Raw genomic sequence first — 25481 nt, forward strand, 5'->3', positions numbered from 1 at the left:
TGTCGTTTCGGCGACAGGTGTTTATGTTTTTGGACTCACCGGAGCAGACTTTGGAGTTATCGTTTAAAGTCAAGTATGACAATAGACTTATAGGCTAGGTGGTCCTCATAACGCCTGGGCCCACTGATGTAGGGAGAGGTGAGCTGACAGCGGTAGAGCAGCCACAAGCGTCTGTTGCTGAGGAACAAGTTGTCCGTGTTGAGGGCACAGAGTTGCAACTTGTACCAGAGGGAAATGTTATGCAGCAGAAAAAGATTGTTGTAGAAGGTAAGGATGGATCTAAAGGGCCATTTCCTCAGACTGGTGAGGAGGTGCCCAGTATGAGTGCTGCGGTACAGGAGAGGGTACATGTGGAGCTAATCTCCCAGGTAGTGGAGGAGATGCCCACTACAAGTAATGGGTTACGGGAGAGGGTTCATGTGGAGCTAATCTCCCAGGTAGTGGAGGAGATGCCCACTACAAGTAATGGGGTTCAGGTGGGGCTAGTCTCCCAGGTAGTGGAGGAGATGCCCACTACGAGTAATGGGGTTCAGGTGGGGCTAGTCTCCCAGGTAGTGGAGGAGATGCCTGGTACGAGTGATGGGGTGCAAGTGGGGAGTGTTGAAAGGGATGTGGTAGAGGGGAGTCAGTGGTCTGTGGCCTCAGTTGAGGAGGATCAGGAGAAGGATATTGATATCTCTCTTGATACGATATCAGCTGGTGAGGACTCAATTTACGATCTAGAGGAGGTAAATGGGTTTCTTGATCAGACTTTTGGGAAATCTGTCAAATTGGCAGATTATTTTGATGTTGATAAGTTTGTGAGGTCAGCTGTGATGTTACAGAAGACGGTGGGGTTAGACCAGTTGAGTGAGAAGAAGTGGTTTCGCTTGAGGAAATTTGTTACTGCTGTTGCAGCAGCAAAAGGTGGTGGGAAACGTGGTCAGGTTAAGAGAAAATTTAAATAATGATGATGATTATGCCTCATAGGGTGTTCTATTCTCGTTGTCTGGTTTCTCTGTGGTTTCTTCTGCTTTTCCTTTTTCTTTTCTAAATGGAGGTACTAAGGGTAGGTTCTTTCAATATTAATGGAGGGACAGGAATAAGAAGGCTTGGGTATTAGAAGTAATAAAACAGAAAAGGCTTAATGTAGTTTTCCTACAGGAGATGCATAGTGATGAGGAAAATGAGGTTGACTGGGGTATGTGGTGGGAGGGGCAGCATATACTCAGTCATGGTACTAATTTCAGTGCTGGGGTGGCAATCTTGTTTTCTTCAGGCTTAGGGGTGACTGTGGTATCTACAACAGAGATTGTCAAGGGTCAGGTTTTATTGGTCAAGGTGGATGTTATGGTAATTTTTTTTTATTTTTTTTTTATGTTTATGGTCCTAATGAGGGTACAGAGCGTATTGTTGGTTTTGATAAAATAAAGGAAACCTTAAGACAGTGTGACCAAGAGGGGTGTATGGTTTTAGGGGGGGACTGGAACTGTACAGTGGATTTTACTGTTGATCGCACCGCTGAAGAACCTCACCTGCGGTCAGCAATTTGTCTGTCTGGTCTATTAACTGAGTTTGAGCTTTCTGATGTGTGGAGAGTAAGGAATGCAAAAGTTAGGCAGTACACATGGCTAAAAGTTAATGAAGGTCATGTCAGTGCAGCAAGGTTAGACAGGTTGTATGTATCTGAGCAATACTGTAGTAGGGTTGGAAGGTGTGACATTACTCCTGTGGGTTTCTCTGATCACCATATTGTCACTGTTGATATTCACTTCCCCTGTCCACGAAGGTCATCATCTTATTGGTATTTTAATGTTAAATTGTTACATGATGTCATGTTTTGTGAAAGGTTTTTGTTGTTTTGGGAAAAATGGAGGGTTACAAAAGGGAATTTTGAGTCCTTGAGACAATGGTGGGAGGTTGGGAAGGCCCAAATACGATTATTCTGTCAACAGTATACTGCTCTGTCTCGAATTGAAGTTAAAGAGACTATCAGGGCCCTTGAACAGGACATCAAATCTATTGAATTGAAGTTGCTCACTCAGAATGACCCCGGACTAGTCAAGAACTTACAGGACAAGAAACATGAACTGAGGTCGTTTCTGCATGAAAGAGTGAAGGGTGCCTTGATTAGGTCTCGTTTCGCTTCCCTCAAGGATATGGATGCTCCTAGTGCTTTCAAAAAAAACCTAGGACAGTCGACATTGCAACGTAAACAGATGGTCTGCCTTCGTCTCCCTGATGGGAAGGTGACCACGGATGACAGTGAAATGCGTCAACATGCCGTGGATTTCTATTCTGCCCTCTATCAGGCGGATGATTGTGACTCTCTGTGTACTGAACAGTTGTTACACGGTCTTCCTCAATTGGGACCTGAGCAAAGAGTCGCATTGGACTCTGACATTACACTGCAAGAGCTGTCCACAGCAGTTATGCAGCTCTCAACAGGCCGAGCCCCTGGCATTGATGGTTTACCATCTGAGTTTTATAAGCACTTTTGGGGGTCTATTGGGGAGGATTTTTATGAAGTGGTGTGTGAATCTTTTCATGAGGGCTCTCTTCCTGTATCTTGTCAACGTGCGGTACTTTCACTGTTGCCAAAAATGTGGCTCTCATAAAAAATTGGAGACCTGTTGCTTTGCTGTGTGCAGAATATAAAATTGTTTCTAAATGTCTCTCAAACAGGTTGAAAGAGTATCTGGGATTGTTGGTCCACAAGGACCAGTCCTACTGTGTACCTGATCGCTCTATTGTTGACAACTTGTTTCTAATAAGAGATGTTTTAGACATTTGTAAACTGTCTGATATAAATGTGGGTGTACTTTCTTTGGATCAGGAGAAGGCTTTTGATCGTGTGGACCACCAGTACTTGTTTAAAACAATGAAAGCCTTTGGGTTTGGGGATGTTTTTTTGTCTTGGATGAATTTACTGTATGCTGGGGCCTCGTGTATGGTGAAGGTGGGGGGTGGTTTGAGTTGTCCCATTCCTGTCCAAATGGGCATCAGGCAGCGATTGAACCAATGCTTTGTTTTTTAAGAGCGAAGCTTATTGGTTTCTCTGTGCCAGGTGTAATGAAGGGTCCCACACGACGCTCTGTACCCTCATTAGGAGCATAAACATTCAAAAAATAAATGCAGATGACGTGACAGTTTTTATTACAGGGGTGAGAATGTTAAGGTTCTCTCAAACGCTTTAAAGGTGTATGAGGGGGCCTCCTCAGCTAGAGTCAATTGGGGAAAGAGTGAAGCGCTGTGGGCAGGCCAGCTTCAGATGGGGTCCACTCCACGGTTACCAGGGGGGCTTCAGTGGGGCAGAGATGGGATGAAGACTTTGGGGGGTTTTCTAGGCTCCGATGTCTTTCAGAAAAAGAACTGGGAGGGTGTAGTGGAGAAAGTGTGTGCCAGACTGTCAAGTTGGAAATGGGTGCTGCCCCAGCTGTCTTATAGGGGAAGGGTACTGGTAGCTAATAATCTTGCTGCCTCTACCCTGTGGCACAGACTAATGATTTTACAGCCACCAAAGGGTCTGATACAAGAGCTTCAGAGGACCCTTGTTAATTTCTTCTGGTCTGGACATTGGATTAAAGCTTCAGCCCTGTACCTGCCACTGCACAAGGGTGGGCAAGGCCTGGTGGACATTTCTTCCAGGATCATGGCTTTCCGGCTTCAAGCAGCCCAGAGACTGTTGTACAGTGATGGTTCTAGCTGGGTTGACACAGCCTACACATTGATGAGGAGAGCGGGCTGTTTGGGCTTAGACAAGCACCTTTTCCTCTTAAAGCTGGAGGGGGGTGAGTTGCCTAGCCTGACTCCATTTTATGAGTCTGTTATGCAGGCTTGGAGAGTTCTGGTCAAGTCCCGTAAGGCCTACACGCCACCAGGGATTTGGCTTTTTGAAGAGCCTCTTTTTCACAACACTGCCATCCAGTCCCGTGTTCTGGGTTCAGCTAGCCTACGTTCATGCCTGTTAGGCGTGGGGTGTACTAAGCTGGGTCATCTGATGCGGAACAGGAATAGGTCGTTGGAGGAGCTGGGAGAAAGAGCGGGATCCAATCGTCTCGCCTACTGAGGAAGGTCTTCGCTGAGGTCTGTGACTCCTTGCCAGTACTTCATCTGCAGTATGTGACTGACACTTCCAATTCTGATCGGTGGAAGGAGGGTCTGGATTATGTGTTCCCTGCACTGATTGTTAGTGCTGCGGCGGGGGCATTCGAGGAGGACGTGGGGATGCTGCTTTCCTTCGATACCCCGGAGCTGGGGGAGTTCAAGGAGGTGGGAAAGAAGGCCATGTACAGAATATGTGTAAAGGTGTCCCATGCCTCTTCCCTGGAAGGGGTAAAATCGACGAGGTGGGCGGGTGTGCTTGGTCCAGGTGCCTCCCCAAAAGGCTGTTGGCGATCATTATACAAACTGCCTATTGATAAGAGGACAGCTGACCTCCAATGGAGGATAATACATGGAGCCATAGCCACCAACATGTATCTGGTACACCTGGATCCTACTGTTGGGGAGGGATGTCCATTATGTGCTGAGTCTGAAACTCTGGCACATCTGTTTTTACAGTGTCCCAGGTTGGTCGGGATGATTGACCTGATCACTAATTGGTTCTCAGCTCTGGGAGAGGTTTTCTCTTCCCAACTGTATATATTTGGGCCAAAGTACAGGTTTAGTCAGAAAGGTGTAGTTGTGTTGCTTAATTTTGTGTTAGGGGCAGCAAAATTAGCGATACGGAAGACCCGAAAGAACAGTATTCGGGGACAGGGGTCTGTGGATGTGGTGGGAATGCTGGAGGGAATGTTGGCAGCGAGACTAAGGGTTGAGTTTGCCTATTATAAACTTGTCAACAATATTGATCTGTTTATGAGTATATGGGGTATTCAGAGGCTGTTGTGTTCAGTTACTGTGGAGGAGGAATTGGAGTTGTGTTTTTAATTGATGTGTAAATACGGTTTTGTATGAGTATTTATTGTGTGGTGGGCTCCCAGACCCAATAAAGATTATTTAAATCTCTCTATCTATCTATCTAATCTATCTCTCTCTCTCTCTCTCTCTCTCTCTCTCTCTCTCTCTCTCTCTCTCTCTCTCTCTGTCTCTCTCTCTGTCTCTCTCTCTGTCTCTCTCTCTGTCTCTCTCTCTCTCGCTCTCTCTCTCTCTCTCTCTCTCTCTCTCTCTCTCTCTCTCTCTCTCTCTCTCTCTCTCTCTCTCTCTCTCTCTCTCTCTCTCTCTCTCTCTCTCTCTCTCTCTCTCTCTCTCTCTCTCTCTCTCTCTCTCTCTCTCTCTCTCTCTCTCTCTCTCTCTCTCTCTGTCTCTCTGTCTCTCTCTCTCTCTCTCTCTCTCTCTCTCTCTCTCTCTCTCTCTCTCTCTCTCTCTCTCTCTCTCTCTCTCTCTCTCTCTCTCTCTCTCTCTCTCTCTCTCTCTCTCTCTCTCTCTCTCTCTCTCTCTCTCTCTCTCTCTCTCTCTCTCTCTCTCTCTCTCTCTCTCTCTCTCTCTCTCTCTCTCTCTCCCATACCAGGGATTTTGTGTGTGATGGACAGCCAACCTCTACCTCGAGAGGTCAGAGGCAGGTTGTGGCAGGAGAGTGCTCTGTTAGGAGAGGATAAATGTCACACCACTACATTCTCAGTCAATTCTGACGGACAAATGTTTTATTCACACTTTTTTTCCAGCCCTGATTATAATCACACACACATTCAGTGGTTCCCAGAATATTTTTATTTCCAGTACAAAATACTATAATTCCCATAATGCTCTGCTTCAAAGGCATTAATACTCGATGTAAACAGAAGTGAGAACAAAAGTCTGCGGTTTCATGGTTTCTGCTAAAATAATCTCAGATATGGAACAAAGACAGTCTTGTTATATGAATGCTTAATTTGATCTACTGTTAACGTAAGTACATATGTAAACATTTTTATATTTGTTCTTATTATTGAGTCTGCCACAGTAGTTGGTCGTTTGGAAGCTAGTCAAATCATGCTAGCCAACGCTAACGTTAGCTAGCTAGCTATCTGGCTACAATATCCACTTAAATGTTATTTAGTTACAAACGTCATATTATCATGTCATGTTTTCTAAATATTAGATTCATATAGTGAGCATTTGCGTCAATTTTAGCTGAACTGATATTTATTTTTACTGGTAGATTTTTGGTCCACCATATGTCAAGATAATCACACAGCTAACCTAGCCACATTCCTGGGTGATTGATGTTGATGTGGGTTCCATCAAAGCGACAAGTTGGTTAATCATTAGCTAGCTACATCACAACAACAACAACTAACGTTACAACAACAACGACGACGTAACAAGCTAACGTTATATCTGGCATTGCTGCAATGGCATGTTCTGTCGCTAGTTGACAGATGTTTGGGGTAGGGTTAGCTTATCTAGCTATGTCAAGAATTTGTGTAAATTGATTTTAGCTACAAAAATGATTTGAAGTCAAACATGGCTAGGGTTGGGGTAGGCCCACGGAGAGGGAAGTAGAGGAAAGATAATTTGACACACATCTGTGAAGGAACATCTAAAGCTTTGGTGTTTCAACTCAACATGAAGTATTATTTATCAAGAATAATGGAACGAAAATTAAACTTTTTGGAGGTATTATCTGGTGCTGAAGTGTTTTTATCCTATTTGCAAGGAAACTTGCTTTCATACTGGTCCCCTGTGGGAATAGAACCGACAACCCTGGCGTTTCAAGCACCATGCTCTACCAACTGAGCGACACAGGACCACATAATCAATCAGTAAGCCAGCTAGCTGGTTCATTAGAAAAGCTAAACTAAGATATGTGTTTTTGGTTGTTGGTTATTTCAAGCTAATCTTTCTAAAAAAGAAAACGTTATTTCAGAGTATTTAGACAAGTTAGCTGGCTAACTCATTGATCTTGCTTTGTAGTATACCTGTAAGTCGCTCTGGATAAGAGCGTCTGCTAAATGACTAAAATGTAAATGTAAATGTATACCCCTCTGCTTGAGCCATTTGCTACTCACCTCCAACCAAAGTGACATCATCAGGACTGGTTCTCAAGAAGAGTTAGCCCATTTTCTCCACTGTGTGGCAGAGCAGTACTGTAGCAAACATCTGTTTGGTGTGAAGAAACAGACAGCAAACCAAAAAACATACATACTGCTAAGGTAGAGAATAATACTCAAACTGTTCTAGACAAAAAAATACGATGTCAGTTTAGGGAGTGAATGTTATAATGGGGGATACATGGAGAAAATCGGACCTCTGTAATAGAAATGGATGGCCCTCCCTTAAGCAAAATATATTTTACCTAAACCCTCCCTTTAGATATGCAGTTTTAGAAATTCTTTGTCCTGTTAGCGTTACATGGCAATGCAGACATTTGTAGTGCAACAAGGGCTGCGGGCCAGAAGGTTGTGGGTTCACCGTGGACAAGAGTAGGCGCAGTGGTCTAAGGCACTGCATTGCAGTGCTAGCTGTGCCACTAGAGATCCTGGTTTGAATCCAGGCTTTGTCGTAGCCGGCCGCGACCGGGAGACCCATGGGGCGGTGCACAATTGGCCCAGCGTCGTCCATGGTAGGGGAGAGAATGGCTGGCAGGGATGTAGCTCAGTTGGTAGAGCATGGAGTTTGCAACGCCAGGGTTGTAGGTTCGATTCCCACGGGGGGTATGAAAAAAATAAAAATAATGTATGCACTCACTAACTGTAAGTCGCTCTGGATAAGAGCGTCTGCTAAATGACTCAAATATAAAAGTTAAAGATCTCCTTTATAGTAAAAACATTGTATGAATCTTATCATCTTATTTGCAGGCTTGAGAAAAAAATAGCTTTTTATAAAAATGTCATGAAATTCTACTTAATTTTAACAGATTTGTTCTAAAATACCACACAAATTACCGAAATGACAGGCTAAGAATGGACAGAGAGATAGGCCTATGTGTTCATCTTATCATATTTCTCCAATGACAAATCAGTGTGTCTTGTTTGCATCGAAACTGTCCCTGTTAATAATTAAATCTGAGACGTCAATAGGAGTCTGAGCTTGGTACATTCAAAAGTTAGCCCTACCTTTCCACCCCAGACAGAGTAGGCCTACTGACGCAGAAAAATTTAAGCTTTAACTGCTGGCTACTCTTCTTCCGTGGTTTAACCCAACGAGATAAGGTTACAAGTGTTTCCCTAAAAGCTGTCTGGGTTTAAACATCTTGTAATGTACAGAAAGTGAATATCTTAATCAATTGCTAGTGACAGAATTAGATTACTTTCCAAGCAAAGTCTAGTTTTTGTTTCCTCGGCTATAGAAGGTTGTAGCTCAGCCTCTGAATGTCAAAGAAACGAAACAAGGATATTCCCATATGCATCGGAGGCACGTCTTTCCCGGGTATTTTACGGCTTGTTTCTAGCATACAGCATTGCAGACCAAAGCGGTTTTATAGATCACTTTATATAATCAGATCCGTTTTATTTTCTTCAAAATCTTAAGATAACAAGGGGTAGGCCTCTGCTTTTGGCATACCCTCTCATACCCCCTCAATTTTAGTCTTGGATTTAACTTCACAGCCCTTCACTGACACAGAGGTAGGCTTTTTAAATAGTGCATGGTGGGTGCAGGAATTGACTGACGAATCTATGGATATAGCAGCCTATAGCCTAATTTCGTCTGTGAAACAGGTAGGCCTACCTCTTCTTTCTTAAATAGGAAGAAATAGGCTCCAACACAAAGCCCTCTTGTTCTTGGGGCGGCAGGTAGCTTAGTGGTTAATAGCGTTGTGCCAGTAACCGAAAGGTCGCTGGTTCTAATCCCCGAGCCGACAAGGTGAAAAATCTGTCGATGTGCCCTTGAGCAAGGCAATTAACCCTAATTGCTCCTGTAAGTCGCTCTGGATAAGAGCGTCTGCTAAATGACTAAAATGTAATGTACAATTTTCTTAGTAAAGTAAATTAAAATGAAGATGGTTCAAATGAATTATGCAGTTATTGATTGTGCCGCGATGCTTCTTCAAGTTTCAGCACCACAATGTAAGTTACTCGAATCTGGCTTATTGTGAGGTCAATAACTCTGATAAATACATCATGGGTAAGAAACATTGTTTTTCATATTATCAATTATAGTAATAGCAGCAAGCTACAAAGTTGATCTCCGGTCCTCCTCATCTTCGCGCTCTCCTTCTCAAACTGAACAGAACATATGCTATAGGCTAGTCCGCACGCAAGATCCACATTTTTTGGGGGAAGAAGCCGGTGACTCCTCCTGAACTGCTACCTTAGGCACAGCCATTGGTTAGACAGCACAAAAAAAGTTTTGGATCAGCAAGAGCAGAGCAGGCCGGGGCTCAGGGTTAGAATATCCATTGCCGTGTGTAATGCAGCCTAGTTTTATTTCACCATCCGAGTAGCGATCTTAGAAGTATAACTTTGCTCTGCACTTCATAGGCTATGGATAACTTAATTGAGACCACATTAAATAGCCTATAGGCGCACTTGTTATTTCCCGCCAAGCGGAGAATCAGAGATGAGGGGTGGCATCGATACATAGCCTAATAAGCAACTCCTTCTAAAACACAGAAGTATTGACATTCCATAAATTACAAATTACATGACCCTCCACTGGACTATAATACAAATATAAATACTAAACCCTCCCCTTGACCCTCCCCCATTTTCCTCCAGGTAACCATTCTGTAAATTTCTAATCCTCCCTTAGACAGATACATTTGCTTATTTGTTAGCAATTTGTGAAAGAAAAAAAGGATTGGCACAAAGTTTTACTACTATCACTCTTGAAGATCAATGGGGAAACTGTTTCTGCCTTGCTTTTCTAACTCCTCTCTTTTTGTCTCTCTCCCTAACCCACAGGTCCTGCATGTGGCTGTGTGTTGACCACGACCCCCCGAGCCAGGCAGGCTTCTGGGGCCGCTTCCCACAAGCCACACCCAGCCCACTGCTCCCCAGACCCACTGTTCCCTATGCTAACCCTTCTGAGCATGTTTTACTATATCTGTCTGCGGCGCCGGTCCAGGAGCGGAACTCGGGGTGAGGCGCTGACCAGCAGGCGGGCCGTGGAGTCAGGCCAGCGGGCCACCCTGCCCATCAGCGTGGAGGTGGAACAGTATGCCAAAGGTATGATCATTCACCTGCTATTGTGCCCTTGAGCAAGGCACTTAGTCTAACCCCTTAAAATAGCTCCAAATCAAATTGTATTTGTCACATGCGCCGAATACAACAGGTGTAGACCTTGCCGTGAAATGCTTACTTACAAGCCCTTAACCAACAATGCAGTTCAAGAAATAGAGTTGAAGAAAATATTTAGTAAAAAATAAAATAAAAAGTTACACAATAAAATAACAATAACGAGGCTGTATACAGGGGGTACCGGTACCGAGTCAATGTGCAGGGGTACAGGTTAGTCGAGGTAATTTGTACATATTTGTAGGTAGGGGTAAAGTGACTATGCATGGACCTAGACTTGGCGTTCCGGTACTTGGGTGACTGGAGTCTTTGACCATTTTATGGGCCTCCCTCTGACACTGCCTAGTATATAGGTCCTGGATGGCAGGAAACTTGGCCCTAGTGATGTACTGGGCACTACCCTCTGTAGCGCCTTACGGTCGGATGCCGAGCGGTTGCCATATCAGGCGGTGACGTAGCTGTAGAACATTTTGAGGATCTGGGGACACATGCCAAATCTTTTCAGTCTCCTGAGGGGGAAAAGGTGTTGTCGTGCCCTCTTCACGACTGTCTTAGTGTGTTTGGACCATGATAGTTTGTTGGTGATGTGGACACCAAGGAACATTAAACTCTCGACCCGCTCCACTACAGCCCCGTCGATGTGAATGCGGGTGTGTTCGGCCCTCCTTTTCCTGTAGTCCACAATCATCTCCTTTGTCTTGCTCACATTGAGGGAGAGGCTGTTGTCCTGGCACCACACTGCCAGGTCTCTGACCTCCTCCCTATAGGCTGTCTCATCGTTGTCGGTGATCAGGCCTACCACTGTTGTGTCGTCAGCAAACCTAATGATGGTGTTGGAGTCATGCTTGGCCACGCAGTCGTACAGTACAGGAGGGGACTAAGCACGCACCCCTGAGGGGCCCCCGTGTTGAGGATCAGCGTGGCAGATGTGTTGTTGCCTACCCTTACCACCTGGGGGCAGCCCGTCAGGAAGACCAGGATCCAGTTGCAGAGGGAGGTGTTTAGTCCCAGGGTCCTTAGCTTAGTGATGAGCTTTGTGGGCACTATAGTGTTGAATGCTGAGCTGTAGTCAATGAACAGCATTCTCACATAGGTGTTCCTTTTGTCCAGGTGGGAAAGGGCAGTGTGGAGTGCGATTGAGATTGCGTCATCTGTGGATCTGTTGGGGCAGTATGGGAATTAGAGTGGGTCTAGGGTTTCCGGGAGGATGGTGTTGATGTGAGCCATGACCAGCCTTTCAAAGCACTTCATGGCTACCGACGTGAGTGCTACGGGGCGGTAGTCATTTAGGCAGGTTATCTTTGCTTTCTTGGGCACAGGGACTATGGTGGTCTGTTTGACGCATGTAGGTATTACAGACTCGGTCAGGGAGAGGTTGAAAATGTCAGTGAAGACACTTGCCAGTTGGTCCGCGCATGCTCTGAGTACACGTCCTGGTAATCCATCTGGTCCCGCGGCCTTGTGAATGTTGACCTGTTTAAAGGTCTTGCTCACATCGGCTACGGAGAGCGTGATCACACAGTCGTCCGGAACAGCTGATGCGCTCATGCATGCTTCAGTGTTGCTTGCCTCGAAGTGAGCATAAAAGGCATTTAGTTCGTCTGGTAGGCTCGCGTCACTGGGCAGCTCGCGGCTGGGTTTCCCTTTGTAGTCCGTAATAGTTTGCAAGCCCTGCCACATCCGACGAGCGTTAGAGCCGGTTTAGTAGGATTCAATCTTAGTCCTGTATTGACGCTTTGCCTGTTTGATGGTTCGTCGGAGGGCATAGCAGGATTTCTTATAAGCGTCCGGATTAGTGTCCTGCTCCTTGAAAGCGGCAGCTCTAGCCTCTAGCTCGGTGCGGATGTTGCCTGTAATCCATGGCTTCTGGTTGGGATATGTACGCACGGTCACTGTGGGGACGACGTCGTCGATGCACTTATTGATGAAGCCGGTGACTGAGGTGGTATACTTCTCAATGCCATTGGATGAATCCCAGAACATATTCCAGTCTGTGCTGCACTGGAGCTGAAACGGTGTGCTCCTCCCAAAATGTGTGCTGTGTGTTTGTGTGCTATTGTCTGAGGGGGTTTGGAAGCAGATGGACTAACCTTATCCTATCCTATAGAGGTGCTGGACTTCAGCTCCCACTACGGCAGTGAGAACAGCATGTCGTACACCATGTGGAACCTGGCCGGCGTGCCCAACGTCTACCCCAGCTCTGGGGACTTCACCCAGACGGCCGTGTTCAGGGCCTACGGGACGTGGTGGGAGCAGTGTGCCAGCGCGCCGCTGCCCTTCCGCCGCACGCCCAAGGCCTTCCACAGCCAGGACTACATCGAGCTGGCCTTCGAGGAGCCCGTCTACCCCACAGCCGTGGAGGTGCTGGAGACCTACCACCCGGGGGCTATCGTCCAGATCATGGCCTGCTCCCTCAACCCCTTCTCCCAGAACCCTCCCACAGACATCAGGTAAGGACCATAGTGGTGGTGTGGGACTCGGGTTGTAGAAATGTAGTTTGCCAAATCTTCTAGCATGAAATCTCTGCTTTCCATGCATAGCCACTTTCACACCTTCCCTATAAACCGTAAAACTTAAATTAATAGCCTGGGTGTTTATTTGCTTCAATCAATGAACACATCCGGCGCGTATTATAATGAGTCAGGCTTCTATTTGAGTCAGGCGTCTATTTCCTCAATAACATTTAGGAAAGACTACCGCACTGTTTATTGTGACCAGCATAAACATTATAATTACAAGTCCATTGCAGGTCAGACTTGCAAAGACTAGGCTGCCTATCATACACCCCAATTTCGGCCATCAGCACCATGGAGAGTGGTACCGGTAATCACTGAAGTCGTGTTTTCTTTTTGGTGGCTCCATGGCTAGCATTTTTTACAAATGTTTTTAATGTACATGACCATAGGAATATCAAAGCTGTATCCATGGTAACCTCAAGCAATTCATTTAGACCCAGCGTTTATTTGAAACCGGTGTTTATGTTTTGAAATTACGACTTCAGTGATCAACTATTAAAAGGGACAGGCGGCTATTTGAGACTTGGCGTTTTAATTGAAGTTTTAGGCATCAGGATATATGATGAACAGAGCAGCAGCAGCGTGTGTGCGTGTGTAGAGTCCGTATGAATGTGTGAGCAAATTAAGGCTGTACAAGTGGTCTGAATTATTTCAAAATGTGCTGTACGGGCTGTCCGCACCACCCTCTGTAGTGCTATGCGATCGAGGGTGGTGCAGTTGTCATACCAAGCAATGATGCAGCCAGTCAAGATGCTCTCAATTGTTGAGTGGAGTTTTACTATTAATTAGTTAATAGACCAATAAGAAAGAGAGTTCCAAACGTCTCTGCCAATAACAGCTAGTTTTCAGTTTTCCCCTCCCCACTCAGACCACTCCCAGATAGTCCTAGCAAAATTATTGCTTGAGAAATTGATCTTTGCTAAGAAGCTTTTTTTTGTTGTTGACAATTTTAATTGATAACAATCACGGTAAGTTACTTAATTGTTACCCAGAAATGATTTGATATTGTGATTAAAAACGTCTGCATTGTAAAACGGCTGCATTTAAAGTAATGTGTGCGATGCAAGCGCCATGCTCTAGCAACTGAGCTACAGAGGATCACAACGAAATTAATGTTTGTACTCTATGGCCTGGTTTCCCGGACACAGATTAAGCCTAGTCTTGGACTAAGAAGCACTTTCACTTAGATTCTCCATTGAGCAAGTTTTATTTGTCCAGGACTAGGCTTAGTTTGTGAATGGGAAAACGTCCCTAAGTGATTGTCTCAGATTAAAGAGTGGTGTGTGTGTGGGTACCTCTGAGAGGTGTACCTCTGTCTCTGTCTGTCCCCAGGTGGGAGGTGTTGTGGGCTGGGGAGCCCACCAAGGTGCCGACCCCCCAGGCCAGGCAGTTCTCCCCCAGCATCAAGCAGCTGAGCTTCCCCACCAACTTAATCCGCGTGGAGGTCAACAGCTCCCTGCTAAAGTACTACACGGAACTGGACGCCGTTGTCCTGCGCGGCCAGAGGGAGAGGCCCATTCTCTCCCTTTATAAGATGCCCAGGATCGACATCTGTGACCTGAGTGATAGCGATGAGGAGCTGTCTGACCCGGGAGCTTCCTTCAGACAGGCCGGGGATGGCAAGCACATTAACCTGGGGAATGGATACTTCGACAAACTGCCCTACGAGGTGGGGAGAATACGCTATTAGACACTCATATATATTACAACACTCGTATATGGCTGCTGGCTGCATTTTCTGTCCACTAAATTTCAGTTTATGTGACTAAAACAAGCAAGTATAGTGTAGAGAATCATTGTACTATCTAAACCGCTGTGAGATATATTTTCCATAACCAAAAACAGTATTTTCAGCAGTTTGAAGCTAGTGTACAAAACTGAAAGTAAAAGACGCAGAAACGAACACTTAAGAATGGGAAGCATAGAAATAGCGCACAAAGAACAGAAATAATGCTTCTTAGACTTGCTTTCAAATAAAAATGACAGATCTATAACACATGATATAGAAGTTCTATGTGAATTTGGTCGGGTCGCCCAAAAAGTTACATATTGCAGCTTTAAGTGTAGTCTCATCTACTGAAAATGTTTATGCTTAGGGTATCTTGGGCAGTTTTTGCACTTTGCGAGGACTTAATTGGACAAAAGCGGTTTCCCATAGACCTACACATACTGGCTTGGACCCATGGAGATATTTGATACGAAGCTTACAAAAAAGTAATTTTCATGTCATAAAGACGTCATATTTTCCAAGACGAGCTTAAAAACACCAGCTGTTCTCTTGGTTTGATGTACTACTCTCAAACCGCTGCCATTCACATCCCACCTCACAACCCACGTGTGTGTGTGTGTGTGTTTGAAATACAATATAGCTATTATCTGCTAGCTGATACCCTGTTGAACACACAGCGTATTGTTTGTTCACTGCACACATACACACCTATTCTCTCTACCTCTGTCTTACTGAGAGAAGCACACGTCCATATTGCACAACCAAGCAGATTCATTGCCACACTGAAACTCGCTGCTTTGTGCGTGTTCTACATTTACAAATTTTTATGTGATTCTCCTCTGCCTGACATCATCCCTTCTGGTTACTTTTTTCTTTCTTGCTTTCCTTGTCTCTCTTTTTCTCCATTTTGCTTTATTTCTTTCTCTCTCTCTCTCTACGTCCTCTCCCACCATCCTCCATTCTCTCTTATTCTCTTTCTGTAATTCTCCCTCCCTCTCCCCATGCAGTTGATCCAGCTGATAGTCAGCCACCTGACCTTGCCCGACCTGTGTCGCCTGGCCCAGACCTGTAAGCTACTCCACCAGCACTGCTGTGACCCCCTCCAGTACATCCAGCTGAGCCTGCAGCCATACTGGGCCCGCCTCAGTGACACCTCCCTGGGGCAGCTGCAGGGTCGCTGCACCCTGCTCCAGAGGCTCAACCTCTCCTGGACTGGCAACCGCGGAGCCCTCACGCTCACTGGCTTCAGCAGGTGAGTTATTGGGGATGGGGCTGGCTGGGAGGGGGCTAGAGAGTCTGGACATTTGTGGTTCATTGGTCTCTCACTTCCGTTGATTTCAGGGTGAGGAACCATCTTTGGAAATATTGGACAATAAATTGTGCATTTCTGTATTATAATTATGCTTAAATCTTTGTTCTACTGAGCCATTTACTTTATGTTCGTATACTTACCTTTTATTATTTCTCGTTGTTGCATTGTCGACAAGGAACCTACAAGTAAGCATTTTTTTGTTGGACGGTGTAAACCATGTGTATCCCGTACATACAACTAATAAAACTTGAAACTGAAACTAACATCAAGTTGTAAAATCCTGAACTTCCCTGTTAATGTTGTGTTACCACGCCACAACACAGGTCTGACTTCCTCCCCCTCTTCCCCCTCAGCTTCATGAAGGCGTGTGGTGGGAGCCTGGTGTGTCTGGAGCTGTCGTGTTGTCACTTCCTGAGTGAACCGTGTCTGGAGGTCATCTCCCAGACGTGTCCCGGCCTGCAGGAGCTCAACTTGTCCTCGTGCGACCGCCTCCACCCCCAGGCCTTCACACACATCTCCAAGCTCACCCACCTGCGCCGGCTAGTGCTCTACCGCACAAAGATAGAGGTACAGTGCCTTCAGAAAGTACCCCTTGACTTATTCCATATTTTGTTGAGTTACAGCCTGAAATAAAAATAAAAAAATCACCCATCTACACACAATACCCCATAATGACAGTGAAAACATGTTTCTATAAATTTTTGCAAAATTATTGAAAATGAAATCACAAATATCTAATTTACATAAGTATTCACACCCCTGAGTCAATACTTTGTAGAAGCACCTTTAGCAACGATTACAGTTGTGAGTCTTCTTGGGTAAGTCTCTAAGAGCTTTCCACACCTGGATTGTGCAACATTTGCCCATTATTCTTTTCAAAATTCTTCAAGCTCTGTCAAATTGGTTGTTGGTCATTGCTAGACAACCATTTTTAGGTCTTGCCATAGTTTTTCAAGTAGATTTAAGTCAAAACTGTAACTCGGCCACTCAGGAACATTCACTGTCTTCACTGATTTTGCCTGTGCTTAGCTCCATTCCATTTCTTTTTTATCCTGAAAAACTCCACAGTCCTTAATGATTACAAGCATACCCATAACATGAAAATATGGAGAGTGGTACTCAGTAATGTGTTGTATTGAATTTGCCCTAAACACAACACTTTGTATTCAGGACAAAAAGTGAATTGCTTTGCCACATTTTTTGCAGTATTACGTTAGTACCTTGTTGCAAACAGGATGCATGTTTTAGAAAATAAAATTCTGTACAGGCTTCCTTATTTTCACTCTGTCAATTAGGTTAGTATTGTGGCGTAACTACAATGTTGTTGATCCATCCTCATTTTTCTCCTATCACAGTGTAATGAGTAATTTCACCATGCTCAAAGGGATATTCAGTGTCTGCTTTTTTAATTTATCGATCTACCAATAGCGGTGCCCTTCTTGGTGAAAACCTCCCTGGTCTTTGTGGTTGAATCTGTGTTTGAAATTCACTGCTCGACTGAGGGACCTTGTATGTTTGGGGTACAGAGATGAGGTAGTCATTCACATTTTTAATTGTGAAAGAGGCTTTATCTATGTTGGTTGGTGATACGGATTTGCACACATCCTTGCACTTTGAAAAGTGATGATGTCGAGGTGAGTGAAATAAGTAAGCATCAGATAAATGTTTGGTGTTGTTGATGTTTGATGCTGTGAAACTTGGGGAATAGCTCACAGATTAGCAAGTCCTGTCATGTCATGATAACTTGGTTGGCACAGGCGAGCACATCAGCGCCAGCGGTGGAGCTCGAATGATTGCGCTCTGTCTCATGGAAATAGTTGCAGGGTGAACTCTGTAGTTAGTCTGTCAGGCAAGAAAGCAAGAGTTGATTGGAGGAGAGCGAGAGAGCGTGTTGCTAACTGTATCACACAATGTATTATGGAAACCCCTTATTAGGAAGAGAGTATGTGAATGTTGAGATAAAGAAAGAGAGGAAGGAAGAGCGAGACAGTGTGAGAGAGAGATTATGTTCCCGACTACAATTGTATCCGATTTGTTGCTCCTCTCCTCTCCCTCTGTTACTCTGATCCTCTGGGTGGGAGCGAAGGGAGTGATGTGGAGAGTCGGGGCTCGGCAGTAAAAGGCAGGGAGGAAGAGGAGTTAGAGATGATTGGAGGGATAGAGATGTGGAGGGGAGAGAGGAAGAGGAGAGTGAAGAGGAGGGAGAGTGGAGGGGAAGAGGAGACTGAAGAGGAGGGAGAAAAGAGTGGAGGAGGAAGAGGGAGAGCACACCCGAGAGGAGAGCCTACATTTCCATGGCGTGTGTCTGCCTTAAGTTCCACAATTCACCCTTGTACCATACAGCCTGGGCCTAAAGTGACAGTGGCAGGGGTTTTGGAGCCGTTTTTTAAAAAAGTGGTAGGAACTTAAATCTGTTATAGAGCTTGTAATGGATTACAACAATAAAATGGGCGGGGTTGACCATCTTGACCAACTGAGGAGCTATTACAATGTTGGACACACAGGCAGAAAATGGTGGAAGTATGTGTTTTTTTGTGGGAGCGTACATTGTGTGGGGGACCCTGCAAAGGCCCCTTCCCAGAAACCACAGGCGCTGGTCCCTGAAGGCATTAAAAATGCAGCTTGTGAATTCACTTTGATATGGCTACGGTGGCAGGAAGAGGGGAGCCAAGAGTGTGGAACCAGGGCGTGTGGACCGAGTTGTAACTCATTTGAAAGCAGGTGAAGTTTGAAGGGCACAAGAGAGGGTGTGTGGTGTGCATCCGGAGTGGACGCAGGGCAAAGAGTGGGAGATGTGTAGAAACCTCCTTTTGGGTGCTCTACGTATTCTGTGCCACTTTGTAGGATGGGGCCGTGCTTCCAGATGTTCCATGTTGTAGGCTAAATGTAAACATTAAAGTGACAGTGTGAAATATGAATTTGTCCTACAAATCTTTTGTCTCTGAACAGTTGTTGTGTATCTTCTCTCTCGATCTGTCTCTATCTAATCTAATTGCATTCACTGAATTTTTGTCAAAGTAGGCTACTATTTCTACATTTTGTGTCAGTCTGTACTAAATCTTGAGAGAGGTTACCTACAAAAAGCTGGTAGCCTACTGGAGTGAAACGTGCTTTTATAAGCCCAGTTATTGCGTAACAAATAGCAATTCTAAATGCAATTGCATGTTAACTGTTTTGATGGCCACGATTTTAAAAAGATCTACAATTTGTATTTCTCAATCTCAACTGGTAATTAAAGCGCGCCTCCCTTTCACCATTTAAGTGCATAGGCTATAGTCAACGGTAGGCAGACTATCAGCGCGTCACCCACCACTTTACAATGTTAGCTTGAGGCAGTATGATTGTTTGAAACCTAAACGTTTTGCTTTACTTCCAATAATGAGGAAAGTCTTACCTTGCTTCAAAGTAGCCTAGCCAAAATCCAACCATAGAAATGTGGAGGCAATTATTTTATCAAGACTTCCTCATGCCATTAACCAGCATTTCTCTCCTGTTCTATTGGTTTTCATATAAACTTTCTTTCATAGTCCAGAAGCCAAAGGAACAATCCTAGTCATATTATCAACCCATCCTAGTTGGTGCTATTAGATTCTCCCCTCTTTCTAAATTTCTAACAGAGATTTTAATCTCTGTCACATATAGAACCGCTTGCATTAGGTACGCTGTTTAGAACAGTGATGCTATTGCTACTTCGGTCCAGTGTGGCTCAGTTGGTAAGAATGTGGTAAGAGCATTATTTATTTATTTATTTATTTATTTATTTATTTATTACAGGGAAGTCATACTGACACTAGGGTCTCTTTTACAGATGAGCCCTTCATAAATACATCAAACACACAATATACAAAACATATTAAGAAAAACAGACACATTTATCAACATAGGGGTCTCCGATCAATACTCTGAACTGACCAATGGGGACCAGAACATCTCATTTCAGAGAGCTCTGTAAGTTGTTCCACATAAAGGGTGCAAAAAAACTAAAAGCAGCTTTACCCAACTGTGTGGAGACCGAAGGGGCGTCCAGTGTTATCCAAGCCTTAGACCGGGTTTGGTCATTTGTAAGTCTAAATTGAATTAATGATGATGGATACATAGGAAGTTTCTGTATGAGTGCTTTGTAGATAAACACAAGAAAATGCTGCTCTCTCCTTACATACAAAAGAGGCCCAACCCACGTTTTGATACAAAACACAATGGTGAGTTCTATAACCATCCCCAGTAATAAACCTAAGGGCACAATGGAAAACAGCATCTAGTGGTTTAAGTGTAAATGCTGCTGCATGCATATTGATAATATCCCTATAATCTAAAATAGACATAAAAGTGGCCTGGACAATTTCCTTCCTATTAACAAAAGTCAGACATGCTTTGTTTCTGTTAAAGAAACCATCCTTGAACTTCAACTTATTCACCAGCTCAGTGACATGTTTTTTAAATGACAGTTTGTCATCAAGCCAGATACCAAGATATTTGTATGAAGGAACTCGCTTAATTTTTGTACCATTCAAACTATTAATTACTAATTAATTTAAATCTGGGTTAGGAGACCTAGAAAAAAAAGCATGTTTCGTTTGCATTTAGTACCAACTTTAGATCCAATAGTGACCTCCGCTGTGCTTGAAAATCAGACTTCAAATGTGAAAAGGCTTGGCCAACCAATGGAGCAATGGAATACAACACTGTATCATCTGCATACAAATGAATTATAAATTTTTTACAGCATTACCAATGTTATTTATATAGATTGTAAACAGTAGTGGGCTGAGTATCAAACGTTTCGGCACCCATTTATGTAACTCAAGCATGATGCCGACGCCAAGGTTGTGGGTTCAATTCCCATGGATCACATACACATACTAAAAATGTATGCACTCACTGCATTGAGTGTCAATTTGGTTAAAAAAACGTTTGCTAAGTAACATATATTGAGACGATGTTGTAACACGCCTTATTTTTAGCCTAATGCATATGGGTATATTGGTGGTGTATGGTAGTTGAGTGTCCTGTTCGATTACATGACCTGTGGATGGCACCATTGTGGTTTACGTAGGACTAATTCTCTACTGTCATCATTTGTAATGAACTCAGAGCTGGGGTCCTTGCGGTGCATAGCTGTTTTTGCCCAGGCCTGCTACAAAACCTTACAGAGCATTTCTGAGTGTTGTCATGTTTCAGCCTTTTCTAAGGCAGACACCATAGAGTGAGGATGAGGTCTAGGCTTACAAGTTGTTTACTGCAGGCAGACTGAGCAGGCTGTGTGTGTCTGCAGTGCTACGTGTCATCCAGCCCTGTTGTCTGTCATTAAGCTGTCACTGGTATAATTAAATAGTTCTCTGACTGTCTAAAAAGAGACCACCAAACACACACTCTCGAAACACACACAGCATACACATTTAGCCATGCTTGCTAAAGGACACGTCACCCACACTCAATTGCCATTGGGTGGCATGTTGACAGTTCGGCATTGAAATCTCACCTCTATCCCTGTCTAGCGATGGTGGATAAGCAAGTGAAGTATTTTTTTTGTTGTGTTTTTTTTTTAACGTTTTGAAATGTTATACTACCCTAATACTGTTGAGTTGTGTGTGCCAGACCAAGTCATCTTGGAGAGATATTGAATAACATGGGTAGACCTGTTATTGTAATTTTTGACGTGACACCTTTGATATACATTCCTCAGTCTCATTTTACTGTGTGTGTACAAAAAGGGGTGCAATCATATTTTGGGTCGGTTGATAGGAACTTAACTCAACTTTGTGACATTTTCTCTCTCTCTTGCTTTGTTTGTTGCTGCAGCAAACAGTCATGTTGAGCATCCTAACCTTCTGCATTGAGCTGAGACACCTCAACCTGGGGAGCTGTGTGATGGTAAGATGCCCCCCACAAACGCACTCACTATCATACACTCTTCTCTTGCGCCAGATAGACATTCTAGGATCAGCCTAAGCACTCAACTCCTAACCACAACCAAGAATCATGACATTTGATTCAGTCATTCGGTGTTAGCTAACAGCCCTAACCGAGGTCACCACCCCTGTGTTCTCCCTCCCTGCAGATAGAGGACTATGACGTGGTGGCCAGCATGCTGGCTGTCCGCTGCCGCTCACTGCGCTCCCTGGACCTGTGGCGCTGCAGAAACCTGACGGAGCGTGGCCTGGCCGAGCTGGCTGCAGGATGCAGACTACTGGAGGAGCTGGACCTGGGTTGGTGCTCCACACTGCAGAGCAGCTCGGGCTGCTTCCAGCACCTGGCCCGCAACCTGCCGTGCCTGAGGAAGCTCTTCCTCACCGCCAACCGCACCGTGTGCGACTCCGACATGGAGGAGCTGGCTGCCAACTGCCCCGCACTGCAGCACCTCGACATACTGGGTGGGTACTACCTCCCCCTTTCTTTCTTAATCTATCTCTCTTTCTCTCGGTGTCTCACACAAGTTTAAATAAAGTAATCTTATGTTCAGACCAGATATTTGAATATAGTGTTTTACTTGGAGCATTTAAAACAGTGTTCACTATTATTTGTCTGTAATTGACTATCTGATTTAATCTATGTATTTCTGAGTGGTCACATAAATGTTGCTCACTCGAGCTATGTTTGTGTTGTTGATTGACAGGCACCCGGATGGTAAGCTCCTCCTCCCTCAGGAAGCTGCTGCAGGCGTGTCCTAAGCTCCTCCTCCTGGATGTGTCCTTCTGCTCGCAGGTGGACGCCCGCATCGTCCAAGAGCTTTGCGGACTCTTCCCCAACGTGGCCATCAAGAAGAGCTTTACCCAGTGACCTCACCCAGCCTCACCCTCACACAGGGACACCGACACAGGGACACCAGGGGGAGGCGCTACTTTAGACTAGCGGGGTGGAGTAGCACTGGATGCCCTGTGGGTAGAATGAATGGGCCTGATGGCTGAGAGCACTGAGGCCTATTATGATGTGGACTGAATGGTCAGGAGTGTTGTGGTGCCCTGAGCATCAGCTGAACACCTCAACACAGTCTCCTCGTGTCGAGCCGCTGAATGTGAGAGGAAAACTGGTTGAAATCAGGGTCATGGCTGCCAAAGCCGCTAGATTTCATCATTGGTCAGCCTAGTAACTGACACATCTGGTGGCGGCTGCGTGTCATCTGTCCACCCCTCCTGTGACGCATTTGTAAAATGTTTGACCTCAATGTTGCATCTGAATCTGAAATCTCAGGGTTTTTATTTTGTTCATATTGTTTTTATTTTTTAATTTTTTTCAGAAACCAGCTGAAGAGCCTCCTTTATTCTGAGAGGAAGATTTGAGTCCTGTTTGATTTCCACTGCCACAGCTTGTTCTGAGACAACAACATTTATGGGAGTTCAGAAAAATTAACATTTGGCACTGATGCTGAGACAACAACAAAAAAGTTTGCGTATTTGATGTTGAACATTGTGCAAATTGTATGATTGTAAAATCATATCACTATCCTTAATTATTTATTGATCTTGTGATATATTATTGCACATCTCCAATGCTATGAAAGCATTTCCTTTAAACTGAGACTCAGCGATACGAGCAGCAGTGTGAAACAAAGATATTGAGGAATAAACGCTATACAAAAAGCTGTACTTGTGAGCACCCACAGTCCCATACTGAGCATCTTCGCATGTGCACGGGAGGTCGCTTCACTCTCCTGCAAATGTGATAGCTGAGGGACAACTCCTGCGGAGGAGATGAACCTCTCGCTTCACTCTCTTTGTTGTTGTGGATATCGGCCTGACATGCTGCTACTGAAATTTGTATAGCTGAGTCTACCTTTAAGCAAAACTTGAAGTTTCATTTTGAGCACATGCTAGCTGGTATGTGAAGTATTTTTGTGCCTTATATTCATGGCTGAATGTGGTGTCCATGTGTGTCAGTGACTGTAGTGCTTTGCTTCCTGCCCTCTACCAAAGTTACTAGCAAATCCCAGGTCCTTCACTATAGTTTTATTTGACCAGTGAAGAAACCCATGCAGATCTGTCATCTTGATTGACATATGCAAAGCCATATTTATTTTAAGCGGAATCTTATCTCCATCTTTCAATTCCCTTTTTATTAAGTGGCAGTTATGTGAATGTCTGCTTTTTAGATTACATTGTCTTTTATCTGTGGGAACGTGGTCTGGTCACACTAAACTCACTAAAGTAACCTGCACAGGCAAACTATTGAAAAACACATATTAATGTTAACACTCGTACAACGAACACACACAATCTGTCATCCTGCTACACCAATCTAGTGTCCCTCCTTTGGTCCGGTCACTAGCTGACCAAAGTCACCACCATTTTCACCACATTGTAATGCTACTTTTATTTAGAGGCAATTTTTGCATTGATTGACCTTTCCCAGTCAGTTTTGGATGTGTGTGTGTGTGGTCAAACTTTGTGCCATTTGTAGAACCTATAGTAATGTACCCTCAGCTAAGTGTGAATGTCAGGTGTGGTGTCCTCAAGATTCGCTGGCAGATAAACACTCTAAAGGATTTAAAAAGGTTGCACCTCTACTATGACAAAACTGGGTGCTTAAATATCACCAGATTTTAAATAAACTGAAGGTTGATGACTGAGAATACATCTTTATCCCCAACTGTATATCCATTGAAATGCCAGATTCGACTGCCTTGTGTTTATGGCTCATAGTGTACGTTGTGCTGACATTACATCACCACTCTTTAAATAGAAAGGTGCAATACAGTGTTCTCTGGCTTCCACGTAGAACCCTTTTTTCTGAGTTGCCTTATCATGCATATCTCCTAAGAGTGGTGACTCAACAGAAATAACTACATTGAAGGGTAGGGTCATCTTTGCCTGACGACTCAAACTGACTTTTTCCACTGCTCGTTCGCTACAAACCTCAGTCTCAGATTGCCATCGTTGAAGTCGTTTGTGGTGACGTCAAAATGAGGGGTGTTGTACCAAACAAAGTAATCGGTGATTTGGATCATCTCTAACCAATCAGAGTAACAAAGCCAATGACACATTTTCAAACCTCCGCTTTACCCATAGGCTTTACACGCGTGTGTTCTGGCTCTTGCCAGCCCATCGGTTTCTGGGACCAATCAGAACGGTTAGAATGTTTTTTCCGTTCTAGAAATTGTCATGGAGGTACTCCGATCCAGACTCATTGCAGAGAAGAAACTAACGTCCGTGGGGCGTAGCATAGCATTTGGCCGGAGCAAGGAGTTTAGGAAGCCAGGCAAAGGGTCATCTTGTGTTTCTGGAACAACTAGAGGCCATTAGTCAGGTTGACTGGGAGTGCAGCATTAGCCTTAACCCTCTGCCATTTTACTGCCTATTAATACTACAGGGAGAAGTGACATTCGCTTGTCTCCCTAACTGCCTTTTAATGAATTGTTTATGCCCGGTTTAATGATGTATATTGTGGCTTTGTAATGTGCCCTAATGACGGAGAACGAGGCGGCCGCCGGTGAAGTATTAATTTGGATGATTACCGCTCCTCTACCACCGCCGCTGCCTGTCCCCCCACACAAAACGTGATTCATGGAGACTTTCCGCTCAATGCAGCGGCATGATTTTTCGCTGTCATGCTCAACTATAATCCTGATGCATCCGTAGGGGGATCTTCAGCAATTAGTTTAGCTTTTATTTGTTTTGCAAGAGCCAGGCCAGATGAATCTAGAAGGAAAAGGTCTGGATGAAATTATTGCCTTTATTAAATTAAAAGTTCTTAAGTCAAATGTTTGAACCCTAAACAAGGGAGGAGCAGATGTGAACTGTTCCAACAGATGATGTTGAACTATTGTGGTTACTGCTGGTCTAGCAAGCAAA

The 25481-nt window shown here is 44.4% G+C and overlaps 1 protein-coding gene across 3 annotated transcripts; it reads left to right on the forward strand.

Moving 5' to 3' along the window:
- The first annotated feature begins 5718 nt into the window (after positions 1–5718).
- On the forward strand, positions 5719–24262 carry LOC311109824 (F-box/LRR-repeat protein 4-like). Of its 3 annotated transcripts, none has more exons than XM_084152822.1 (9): positions 5719–5868; positions 9807–10070; positions 12247–12589; positions 13988–14324; positions 15392–15636; positions 16050–16263; positions 21496–21567; positions 21755–22067; positions 22310–24262. In XM_084152822.1, exons 2-9 carry the CDS (start codon positions 9917–9919, stop codon positions 22471–22473), a joined length of 1842 nt encoding a protein of 613 aa, XP_084008948.1. In that variant the 5' UTR covers positions 5719–5868; positions 9807–9916; the 3' UTR covers positions 22474–24262. The 3 variants fall into 3 exon arrangements, with proteins under 3 accessions (XP_084008948.1, XP_084008947.1, XP_084008949.1); XM_084152821.1 differs by having other exon boundaries at positions 5742–5868; positions 13958–14324; XM_084152823.1 differs by lacking the exon at positions 5719–5868 and having other exon boundaries at positions 9982–10070; positions 13960–14324.
- The last annotated feature ends 1219 nt before the right edge of the window (positions 24263–25481 follow it).

Source organism: Coregonus lavaretus, assembly GCF_964263955.1.
Source record: "Coregonus lavaretus genome assembly, chromosome: 3".
Lineage (NCBI taxonomy): Eukaryota > Metazoa > Chordata > Actinopteri > Salmoniformes > Salmonidae > Coregonus > Coregonus lavaretus.